Source organism: Pteropus vampyrus, unplaced genomic scaffold (assembly GCF_000151845.1).
Source record: "Pteropus vampyrus isolate Shadow unplaced genomic scaffold, Pvam_2.0 Scaffold58, whole genome shotgun sequence".
Lineage (NCBI taxonomy): Eukaryota > Metazoa > Chordata > Mammalia > Chiroptera > Pteropodidae > Pteropus > Pteropus vampyrus.
Genome location: NW_011888839.1, coordinates 8845581 through 8858714, shown reverse-complemented (window position 1 = coordinate 8858714; position 13134 = coordinate 8845581). Strand labels below are relative to the sequence as shown.

The 13134-nt window shown below is 36.6% G+C and overlaps 1 protein-coding gene across 2 annotated transcripts in view; it reads left to right on the top strand.

The window, feature by feature from the left end:
- The window catches only part of KLHL32 (kelch like family member 32), a 175320-nt gene that overhangs the window by 13321 nt on the left and 148865 nt on the right, over nucleotides 1–13134 (top strand). Inside the window, exon 2 of one of the 2 annotated variants that reach the window (XM_011360747.2) lies at nucleotides 11714–11801. In XM_011360747.2, coding sequence (XP_011359049.1) covers nucleotides 11779–11801 — 23 coding nt within the window. In that variant the 5' untranslated portion in view covers nucleotides 11714–11778. Of the gene's footprint in view, nucleotides 1–11709; nucleotides 11802–13134 lie in introns of those variants that run through there. The other variant, XM_023530954.1, reaches the window with a different exon arrangement.

Genomic DNA, 13134 nt, shown 5'->3' with positions numbered 1-13134 from the left:
ATTACTCCTATATCTTTCTTTCTTTCCCTTTCCCATTCCTCTAGACAGATTGTTTAATGCCTTGGTTATTAAAAGAAGAGTAAGGTTTAACATAAATGAGCAGTGGCTGATGAAGGAAAAAGAAAGAGAATGGTCATAAAATAAAATGAGCCATGAACGTTGCTCATTGTTAGTTCTAGATATTTACCAAGAGCGGGAGCACATTTCATTTTAAACGTCTTGCCAGTTATTATAAAGTGTAATGCTTGACTAATTACTTGATTCAAAACATTTATGAATAAAACAAAACCAATTTTTACGAGCATCAATACAGTTTATTTCTTTATACTAGGAAAGAACTATCTCTTAAAATCCTCATTGAAAAAGACATTGTATAGTGAATGTAATGAGCAATGCCTTTCAGGTATTTTTATGGGGTTATCACATCCCCTTCTCTGAGGCTTTCATTTATCCAACATTTCAGTCTATAGAATGACGGTCATTCAGAAGTACAGCAGGGAGATTAGATAGGGTTGACATCCGTAGACTGTTTTACTCTAATGATGATTGTGATGACGGCTAACACTTTGCAGATTTTATGTTCTTAGCACTGTGTTCTTAGTACTTATATTGACTCATCAAACCCTTATAACTGCTGTGATGTAGGTAGTGTTATTAACACCATCTTACAGCATAAGGAAACTAAGGCACAGAAAGATTAAGTACTTACCCAAGGCCATATGCTAGTGGGCTGTGAGTGGAAACAAACAGTTTGACTACAACCTTTGCTCTCCTATCTGCACGCTAAAAACTTTTCTGGAACCCACAGCTAGATTCTAGAGAATCCACAAGAGAAATGGTTAAGCTGAATATTTTTCAGAAAATTATCTATTATAGGTACCACCTTGGAAATTATAGAGCAATTATAAGAGAGGTTTTATTTCCTGGAAAATCTCTGGACTCCAGGTATTCTTAGTTGCTAATGCCAGAGGCAACATAGTCTGTGATGAGGGGTGTGAACTCTAGTCAAACTTGCCTGAGTTCCAGTCCCAGCTCTGCCACTTAATATCTCCGTAAACTGGGAAAGTTACTTCAACTTGTACCTCAGATTTGAGGTTAGGGTCATATCCTCTGCTTGTAGATTACTGTAGGTGGCATTTCTAGCAATTTATCCAGAGACACCAGAAGTATTTTTAATAATATGTGGATAAAAAATATTCAGCTAAGATATTAGGTCATTCCTGGAATGTAAAGAAAAAATTTGTGTTGTAGGTGAGCAAGTCTATTTTTCTATGATACATATTATTGAAACCATGGGATATGATTTTAGCATACTTTCTTCATGAAATAAGACAATGGCTTGTTTTCACTAATAGTATATAGCACTGTATACTATATATTCTATATAGGTAGGGTATTACCGAAGGGCAATAAAATTTTCATTAGAAAATACACTAAAAAAATCCAGCATTATGTGAATCCAGATTTTATGCATTGGGAAAACTAGGATTGCTAAAGGAAGGATTCTACTTCAGTCATTGTGAACTATCAAACATGATGGATTTGACAGCCATTCTTCCCCTCAGCCTCCCCCACACTATTCTCTCTGAGCTTTGTCCTCCCACTTGTTGAGCTCACCCAAGCCTATTGACTGAGCCAAGAAAACAGACTCTACTCTTCTCCTCCTCTTCTTCTGACTCATGCCAAAAAGTCATGTAGCGATTCAAAACATGTCTCAAATCATAAAACATGATGTGGAAAACTTTCTTGTCTCTGACTTTGGAATATTCTTTCGTGTTTTGACGTTTGTATGATCAAGTGATATATTCAGATTAACCTTGCTTTTTCAGAGGCTTTCCCTGACCCCTCAAACCAAATGCCCATCGACTTACATCATTGCTGTTTTATTCAATGTAACACCATTACCATTCAGTGTTTTCTTATTTTATCTATTTGCTGTTTCTTCCTCCTTGAATGTAAGTTCTATGAGAATGGGGACATCTATTTTGTTTTAAACTGTTGTCTCCAAGAGGAAGGATAGGCACACAGTCAGAGTTAAAGAATATTTTCGAATGGATGATTAGTCCTAAAATCCTCACACATTTCATTTAACACGAATTGGGTTTCCATAGCTCCAGCTCTAATACTCTAGTTAATCAGTCTTCTCTTTTCATCATTCTTTTTCTGCCATCCTTCACATCTGCCAGTACTTGTCATCATTACTCATTAACCCAGCTCCAGAGTCTCTGAGTACATTTCTATTGTTGCCAAACATCTTTTTGTATAATGTTGACTCATTTCGAATTTGTCGAAATTTGTTAATTTCATTTTTTTAAAGTTATTATTTTCTGCTTGACTGAATCATATATAATAGTATTGTGCAAATTAACATTTATTTAATTTTATTAGAAAATATCTTAAGAGTTCCCCAGTGAGATTAATGATTTTGCATTGTTTACAAATACATGTATGCAATGTAATTGGTATTGTAATTCAGAAAGCACCACATGCCTATCTTTCTTTCCCCCAACTTTGAATATTGGTTAAAGGTACTTAGTGATAGCAGTTAAAATTAAGAAAAAGAAACTCAGTATGTAGTTTGCCACAAACTATTGGAATTAAATATACTCATTTGAAAAATTATTGCTCAAATCAATATTCTGTTAAATTATGATAATTGTGAAATTATGATAATTATGATAATTGTGAAATTATGATGTTAGTATTTCAAGGGCTCATTATATTTTCAAAGTGCCTTTTATTATTCTGTAGGTAGGGGAGGGGAAAAAATATTTTTCCTTGACTTTTCTAAGTTCTCAACTGAATTTCCTGTAAGAAAAGATAGATTAACAAGAGAAAAGCAGAGATTTACTTAATAAAAGTTTTATGTGACACGGGAACCTTCATTCAGAAATGAAAACTCAAAGAAGTGGGTAAACGTGAGCGTTTTTGTGCTAGTTTTCATGAAAAGTGGAAAGTCTTGGAAAAACGTGACAGGATAAAAAACAGTGTGAGCTAAGATAGTAAACTGGGGGAAACAGCGAGACTTTATTCAGATTCCTCCCAGCCGCTTGGCGATAGAATGCTCCTTTCCTCCGGGCATAGGGAGGGTGAGAGTTTAATGTCTGCTTCTGGGGAAAGTCAGAAAATCTTCCCAGCCCATTCTGTTTCTCAGATTACTTCAGCTTGAATTATTCAGCATGCCAACATGCTGTATTTTGGGGTAGTGTGTCCTTAACTTCCTTATGTATAAAGGAAGACAATGTAATAATATTGTCTTAAAATTGAAGACTCTTAGCTGCAGGGTTTTTGTCAACATTTTAAAGCCATCTTAATTATTAAAGGAGAATGAAATTTGAATTTCTTTTTGGTCTTGATATCTTGAGGTTGTTAGGATTATGTTTGTATTCTGTAAGTCTTGGAGTATCTTTTCAATAACTAAGAAAAGTGTTTTTGGAGGTTCTGCATTTGTGGTGAAAGTCCATTAATTTCCTAAACAAGAACAATTTATAAACAGTTAATTTATGGGCAAGTCTTCTAGGAACAAAGCTCCTGACAGAGATGAGTGGGACATGGTCTCTTGCCCCTTCACAGTTAAGATGTCAGTTAATGTATAGCTTATTCCAGCTGAAGGAACTTAAACTCATGCCCACGTCCTTTCTTCTACCTTACATCTACTTTTTTAAAAAAGAAAATTATGCTTTAAGAAGTGATTGCTTTTATCACCTGTCATGTCTAAAAAACCTAGACATTTTGCTTTACAAAGTCATTTTAATCTTACTCCTTTACATGCATTCCTGGCGTATGGTAAATGCTATTTAAATGTTGAATGAATGAGTGAGAAAATGATTAGTGAATGGTTGGAGTAAATTCTTTGTTATTCAGCCTGGTCAGATCTGTGTGTTTTAAGGAAAACCAAATATTTTTTTTCTGAGAAAATTGGCATGTTTCTCACAGGCTTTCCATGTAAATAAAACACATTCAAAGAAATGGAGGCTTCTCAGTTATACTTTTGTAAAATTAGAACCCTGTACTAGCGGCTGATGCAGGATAGCTTACTGTTAAAAAGGTTGGGTTCTGGAGGTAGATTGCTTAGGTTTTCATCCTGACTCCTGTACCAGTTGTGTGACCTTCATGAAATTACCTAATTTCTCTAAACCTCAATTTCCTAATCAGTAAAATGGGTATAAAAATGGAATTACCAAAAGGGTTTCCTGTTAAAAGATAACTGATTAAATATATGTCAATATCGCATCTCCAGCTGGTACAGGGTTCTTATTTTAGAAAAGTATAGCTTGGAAGCCTCTATATCTTTTAATGTGTTGTACTTTTTTTCATCTGGAAAGCTTTTGTTTTCTCTCTGCTATCTTTGGTGCTTCTGCATTTAACTTTCCTCCACCATTCTAATCCATGTCCATTTTACCTTTGGTAGCCAGTACGGTGCAGCAAAGTGTAACAGAGCTGGATCTGTGTGTCAGCTTCACCAATTACCAATTTTTTTTCACCTCAAGCATTTTAGCTTGCTGAGTCTCTACCTTTTCTTCTGAAAAATGGACCGATTTAATTCTTATTGATCATTGTAAGAATTAAATGGAATAGTACATATACTCATAGCCTCCTTAATTAGGTACTTAAATTATAGTGCTTCCCAAGTTCTAATGCTTCTTTCAGATGTAAGACACACAGCAGCTTTTCAAGGGAAAAATAGCATATTAATGAATATATTGATTTAAAGTACCACCTCAATTTTGGAAAATTTGAAATGAGAAAAAATTGAACGGCTCTCAATAGAAGAGAATGTCTTATATTATTAGAGTAATCAAATGTGGATGTTAATGCCTTACTTTGCATATTATAAACTGCTTGAAGGGCAGAGTTTGGATTACATCTAGATCATAGGTTGGGTAACTAAACTGTATGCTTTCTATTTGGTAGACGGCAGTTATTAATCAGAGGAGACTATTTACTGTCTGATGAATAACTTTCTTTACACAGTTTTTAAATGAAATAATTTCATAAATGAAACATTGATTGTTTTGCTATACAATAAAGTAAGTTATTTATCATAAAATTAGTATACTCACAAAATGTTCACGATCTGCATTATGCCATCTATAAAGATGCAGATGAATGATTTAATTTTCAGTGGCGTGAGAGCTATAAGAAATTCTTTAATAAAAAATGTTTCATGGCAACATTTTTCAAAAGCACCTTAGGATGTTATAATTGCAGGTTAGGTTATTTTGACAAGACTATGTAACTGATCCAAGCATTTTATGCTTCTATTCATAGAGGAGTGTTGGAGCTAAAAATTAAATTAAAATAAGAGCTGAAAAGGGGTGTGCTAATGTCACTGGAGGGAACTGACTTAAACATTATATTTTACTTTTGTTCCCAAGGTCTCCAACTATATTCATAAGGGTGAATAGATACTTTATCCTTGTTCTTACTAGAGAAAATTTTGATAGTCAGTGCAGCATTTTATTCTTTTAGGGCATGAATTTCATAATATAAACTCACACATTGTGACTCAATATATGCAAATAATCTTGATTGAAGATCTCATGCTCTTCATTCTAAAATGGGTATCAATTGTACTTTTAGTTTTCCTGCTTTTGAAGATTTTGTGAGAATATTAGTAATTCCAGGGGATTCAAAACAGCAAAAAAAGAAAAAAGAAAAAAAAAAGTGAATCCTGCCTATATTGACAGGATGACCAAATAATTTATCCTCCAAACTGGGAAACAAAAGAGAGCAAATGGAGGTGTAATTAGTAATGATACTGGAACAACAGGCAAAACTGACTATCCCAAGAGGAATGATCACCCTGCTTAAAGAGCTTACTGTATGGGGCTGGGGTTTTGGGTGGAAATGAGGTGGAAGCAATAGAGTCTGCCTTCCCTTTCTCAAAATAAGTAATTATATAGCGTGTTGATTATGCTGTGACTGTTGATGAGTAGGTGTTATTGGAATGCGTAGAAGAGTAATTAACTCAGACCTGAGGAGATCAGGGAGGCTTCTTAGAGGAGGTGACATCTAAGACTTGAGGGATGAATAGGAGCCAAGCAGGCAAAGAGAAGAGGTACCAGTACTCTGAAGGTAGAGAATAGTTCATCATAGTTGAATAGATCTGCATGACTGTGACCAGAAAATAAGAAGTCAAGTATTAGGACATAATTCTGGAAATGCTGGCAAGTGTGACATTCTAGTTCATTTGACTATCACAACAGTTTTAAGCAGAGCAGTGACATGATCAGATAGCTAAAGGCTTTTGCCTATATTTATTTGACTGCCACGTACCTGGGTCTCTTGGCTGGAGCTGGATCTCCCCATCTCCCAGCATGTGGAGACGGGCAGTATTCCCCACTTCCCTCTGTGGGTGGATCCAGCAGCAGGACTGCGTTGGAATGGGTGTAGTAGACATTTGTGGTCCTGTGTGACAGACTGGTGGGGTTACCTGTGGAAGGCAGCTTAGTAGAAGGGCCCCCTGAGGAAAATAGTCTAAAATTATGTAGAAGGCTTACAGGTATATATCGCTTGGCCTTAAAAATCAGAGTTCTGGGAGATGGTAGGTGCTTCAGGCACGAGGGTCTACACTCTGGACCCTCGTACCTCTCTGCTCGAGCCCCCACAGTGCTTATGCAACCTGGGGAGGAGAAGACTGTGGTAAAACAAACTATGCCCAAGAGTCTAAGCAACTTCCCAGAGGGAATTTCCTCGAAGAGTGGTGGGTTTTAGCACCAGCATAAGGTGAGCACTGATTGCAAAAGGGAATGCAGAAGCCAGATGCTCCTAGGGAGTAGTAGTTGAGAGGCAGCTCTCTTAGTCTAGGGGGCCTCTAAGGCTGGTGGTTTCTCAAAGTCATCCACGACTCAGCTTTGAGGAGAGCATCAGCTACCCCCGGCCTGGAAGTATGTGGTCAGGGGGCCTGACACAGCCTGTGAGCTGAAGAAGCGTGGAAGAAACTGGCAGGTCTAGTCAACAGTGGCAGGAGAAGGCCGATTTGAATTATAGAGCAGAGTGATGGCGAGAAGGCAGCCAGGGCAAGGGCTGGCTCATAGTGGACTGTTCCCTGTCCTTGGAGGCTATATTAGTTTGTTAGGGCTGCTATAACAAAGTCCCATAGACTGCATGGCTTAAACAACAAAATTTTATTTTTTGTTGGTTCCGGAGGCTGCCAGTCCAAGATAAAGGTGTTGGCAGGGTTGGCTTCTTCTGAGGCCTCTTTCCTTGGTTTGTAGATGGCTGCCTTCTTGCTACGTCCTCGCATGGTGTTTCCTCTGTGCCTGCGTGTGTCCTAATCTCTTCTTATAAGGACACTAGTCATATCGGATTTGAGCTCACCCATATAACTCATTTTACCTTAATTACCTTTTTAAAGGCCCTGTGTCCAAAACAGTCATCACATTCTAAGGGGCTGAGAGTTAGCACTTAAACATGTGAACTTGGGGGAAGGGGGACACAAGTTCAGCCCATAGCAGGGACTTCCTTGAGAGACACCAGCCAGTGGTGCTTGCAAGTCCTGATCCCCTGCTGTTGGCTTCTATGGGTCAGGCAGGCCTGCGGCCATTTGAGATCCTTTCACAACAAGCGTGAATGTGTTACGGTCCCATTTTTAACTTCCAGTGGTGGATAGAGTACCTTGTATAGTAATTTACTCTACCTTTGGCTCTCCTAAATTATTGGAAACTCTCTTTGTTTAGAATCGAAGTTGATGTTGCCTTAGCTCTGTGGCCCTGGTGAAAGGTACCCATGGCTCTTGGTCTTGGTCTCATTAGCACTCCTGGGTATGACTTTGTCCTGGGATACATTCCTTTTATTAGTGTTAGATGTGTTTAAGAATGTGGAGCTAGTCTGCTGGATTGGAAGCCTGGTTTCACCACTTCCCAGTTGTGTGGCTTTCAACAAATTATTTGACCTACTTATGCCTTGGTATCCTGATCCGTAAAAGGGGATAGATAGTAAGATGCCTGGTGAATTAAATAAGATTAAGGGAAGTAGTTCCCATGCTGGACACTTATTAAGTGCATAATAAAGGTTGTCCTGTCATCTTTATCAGCACCATCGTCATCACCCCTTCCCTTTAATGTGACACTAAGAAACAACTACACTGCCACATGCGTGATGACCTGTGTAGGTGGAGGAGGATGAGCATTTCCCCGACCCTTCTCTTCATGTTACCTGAGAGTGCATTAGTTTGTATTTCTTCTCCCAGCCTCTTTATGGGGTTGTCTTTTATTAGACTTTCTGTCAGCTAGTAACAACAGCCAATGTTTATCGAGTACTCTACAGTTTTGAAATGCTTTTGCTTTTAGTTTTATTCTCATACTGGTCCCACAAAGTATAGTTTATTAGTATACCAATTTTATATATGGTGAAACTGGGTCTTGGAATTAACTGATTCCCCTAAAGTTATATGTCTGATAAGTACTGGACTTGGGACACAAAACCTTTTCCTGTTTACCTTGTTTTTAATGACACGCATACAAAGTACATGATTAGTGGAGAAACATTATAAAATACAGATAACCAAAATTTTAAAAAAACTTTCACATGGTGATAATTAATATTGAAATCTAAAATATATATTCTTACAAAAGTACTTTTACATAATATATTATGTATTAATTATTGTTTTTCTCTTCATGCATGTAAGTATTTTTTCATGTTAATTAAGTATATATCTATACCATCATCCAAAATTACTGCTTGGTTCTCCATTGAAGGATATACACTGTTTAACACATCCCTTAACATACAGATTGCTCCTATTTTTTACTTGCATAAACACCACTCTAGTGGATCTTGTCGTACATATACCTTTGCATACTTATCTGATTAGTTCCATAGGGTTGATTTCTACATGTGGAATTTCTAGATGAAAGGGTTTGCCGACTTAAGGCCTTTGATGCATATTTACAAATTGTCCTCTGGAATGCCTGTACCAGTTTAAACATCTGCCTGATATATAGAAACATCATTTTCCTTGCTCCCATTGGCCATCATCATTCTTTGTCGATGTGACTGGAAAGAAAAGGTATCTTGTTGATTTATTTGCATCCTTATTACTAACCAGAGGGAACATTTTTATATGTTTGCTGCTCCTTTATATCTCTACTTTGGTGATTTTTCTGTTTATGCCCTTTGTCCATTATTTCCTATGGCATGATTCATCTTTTTCCTTATTGATATGTAAATATATATTGGCAATATTAATGAATTGTCTTCTATCTCATGCTCTTTTGACAAGAGTTGTACAGATTACTAAGGTTTTTAAAAATTTTTACGTGGCCGATAAGCTACACTTCTTCCATTTTGGTAATTATTTTTTTTAATGAAATACAGAAACACATCTTGAGCCCTGTTAACGTTTTCATGTTAGATTCTGATGAACATGTCATCTAACATATTCAGTTTCTCTCTCAGCTATGCTCTTAACTATACTTTTACAGAATGCACCTCTATATTTTTATCCAGGAGACAGAAGAGAGTCAAGCTAATGTTTATTAACACCACTGTGTACCAAACACTGTCCTTAATGCTTTTGAATATGTAAAATGTTAAGTAGAATAGTATAGAAGACCTTGAAGCTCTGCTGCATGAGCTTCTATAGATTTTATGGATATTGGCTCTCCTTTCCGAACTATAAGAGAATGGTTACATCACCCTTTTCAAAACAGTGTGTTCAATAATTTAATAAGAGTTTGCTTTCTCTCTGTTAAAATATTTATCTGGGGTTTTTGTGCTGAGCCTGTTTACACTGGTTGTCTGTATGTCCTCGTGATCTTTGGTCTGATCCAATCTGCAAAAAGATGTTTAACCTTTTGCCTTTTGATTTTTTTCCCCTCATAGGATTATGAGAAACACATTATATCATTATATACATATTTGTGTCTTATATTGTTAAGAACTCATTGACTATATTTCTTCTATAATTTTCACATAATTCTATATATTTTGATTTTAAATACAGTAGTCCTACTTATCTACAGTTTCACTTTCTATGGTTTTAGTTTCTCACAGTAAACTATGGTCCAAAAATATTAAATGAAAAATTCTAGAAATAATTAATAAGTTTTAAGTTGTGTGCCATTCTGAGTAGTATGATGGAGTCTCATCGTCTTGCTCCGTCCTGCCTGGAATGTAAATTATCTCTTTATCCAGCGTATGCATGTTGTATATGCTCCCCGCCCAGTAGTCACTTGGTAGCCATCTAGATTTTCAGATTGACTGTTGCAATATTGAAGTGCTTGTGTTCAAGTATTTTCGTTTTTCACTTGCTTAGTTATTGTGAGCTTTAAAAATATTAGAATTTCAAAAAGATTAAGGTTTTTTTAACCTCTCTATAATAATAAATATTCTTTTGCCATTTTAAAGTTCAAATGACCACCTCTGTTAGTGTTTGTGTTAGGCTCTAATAGCCTGGAGTTTATAACCTAGATTTTGAGAGGAAACTAGCAGTGATAGGTTGCTAAGAAAGTCTCTTAGCCTTGAATTATTTTCAGGCTCTGTACTGCTCAGTCATAATGGATCAATGAGAAATAATGCTCATCTTTAAATTTGTCCAAACTTAAAATTAGAAATAAATGAAAGTACAGACATCCTATTTTCAATAATTGAAGAAAACAAAAAATGAAAAACAATTGTATGCGAAATATTTAAAACAACTCGATGTTCAATAACAGTGGGATATATCATAAAGCAAATTATGACATATCCATATGAATTTCTGTACAGTCATACCAACCGAGGGTTTCTATGCAATACAACAAATACTGCGTTTTAGTTAGATTGGAAAACATAGTGCTCTCTTTTGTACAAATCAGCAGAAATATTTCTTTCGTAAGTGTTTTTACCCTGTTATCGCTTTTCAAAATGTAATTGAGACAGAAGGGAGCCTGTTTAAGATTACCCAGATTAGAAATAATTTTGCCACTCGAGTGTATTAGAAAATAGGAGCTAGACCCTTTAATGAGACCTGTAAAGCACAGTCATGTAAAGCACAGACATGGTCCACATCCCAGACTGTTCAAGTAATTTACTTTCCTGTTTAGAGTTACACCAGTGGTTGAAAACAAAGGCTGTGAGAGGGGGCTAGAGCGTTCCAGGGTGGGATTAAATGAGTGTATAGGCAAGGAGCAATTTCAAGCTTGACAACTTCATCCTATTATATATTTCCAATTATGCTAATCGTAAAGCTCCTGTTAGAATCTATTTTTCATTTTCTACTAATGTTCATCCTCTCTGTATGTTATTTTTTAATCTAGTTTTTAGAAATCTGCTCCTTGAGCATAAAATCATCTTTCTATAGATACTTAGCCAAGACACACTTGGTTTTAACTTAATTTCACTGATATTCATGTTTTGAAGAAAAGTAAAATTGCAAAGGATAGGTCAGCTAGTATTTATGGTTTAGACCTTTGTAGCTCTATTTTATCAAACCTGATTTTTTTCCCGCTTTGGCTATCTGATATTTTCACTGGCATCCTGAATTTAGTTATTGTTGGTTCTCAAACATATTTTTCCTCAGTCCCTGAATTTCCAATAAATCAAAAAACTTAAAACACATAAAAACATTTTAACCATCGTTTATTAAAAAGAACATTCAGTCAGCATGTCATACCTCGCCTATAAATCTCTTTGGCAATTCTAAGGCATTAGAATCATGAAGGCCCAGAGTGTGCTTTTTTTGCATTTAGCTCACTGTGCTTTTCTTTCTTGTCTTTTTATTCAGCTGGAATGCTTGCTGATTCCTCTGTGAACTTCTGAGGCTGAGACCCTGAAGAACCCAGCTGGAGAATGCCGTCTGAACGCTGCCTCAGGTCAGCCCTGTAGGATATGTCTTTGCTTGGTGTAGTCAGCCCTGAAATAGTCACACCGCATATTTTAGGACTGTGTGCAGGGCAGGGGCACAACACATATTTGTAGTAATTACACAAACCAGTCAGAGTATGTATAAAGTTAGTATGGTAACACTAGGGCTAACTGCTGTGATCTAATTACTGGTCAGACCTAGAAACACTTCATCATTCTTTGAATGATACTACTTTTTCTTACTTAGGATGCTAACCTCTCTCAAACATAAGGTATACTGCTATAAAGGTATGTGATTTAAAAAAGAATCAGAAAACTATACGTACACGTATATGACTGTCATCCCCTTAAAGCAGTCACTTTGGGGAATGTGATCTGTATTCTGAAAATACTCATAACATTTTCTTTTAGTAATTTATTTATTTAACATATTTATTGAGCCAAGTACTCTACCTGTTGCAGAGGATCCAGCAGTGAATAAAACATAAGGTTATTACCCTCATAAAATGTATATTCTATAGGAGAAACATATTAAACAAATCACACCAGTAACAATGCAAATGTAATTGTGAAAAGTGCTTTGAAGGAAAAGTACAGAATTAATAGAATGAATAAATGTCTTCCTGAAAAAGTGCTGTATAATCAGATCTGCAGGATGAGATGATGTGGGGAAATGCCGAGGGCAGGAAGAAGCTTGGCATATCCCTCAAACTAAGGAGCAGTCAATAAGAAAACACAGGGCATTCCTTTGAATATTCTCAGTGGAGGCAAATCTTTATCAGACTGTGAGGAAACAGTCAATGGGATCTTCAGAGCAAAGAATAAGAGAGGTGACAAATGTGGAGAAATACCTTCTTTTTAAATATTGGGAATTAGATATGTCTATGAAATAATGAGACCAGCTTTCTTCCACATCTCTGAAGCTATTAGAGATGACCGATTCCCTCAATGTGTTCGTAAGTGGAGGCATTGCTACAGCCAGTATAGTGCCTCTGCACTCCCCAAGTGAGTCTCTTGCTCTAGATTAGTGATTCTCAATGGGGAATGAGTTCGCCCTCATGGTACATTTTGCAACATCTGGCAACATTTTTGGTTATCACTGTAGGTGGGGGTCCTGTTGGCATCTAGTGAGTAGAGGCCAGGGATCCTGCTACATATATTAAAATGCATAGGACAACTCTCCATAGCAAAAAACATAATCTAACCCTGAATATCAGTTTCAGTGACATGGAGAAGTCCTGCTCTAGATCTGGCATCCAGCCAGTATAGTACGTAAAGACCATGTTGTCTATCTGCCACCACCTGAGCCAAGTGACTTATTTTTGGCTACCAGGATCCACA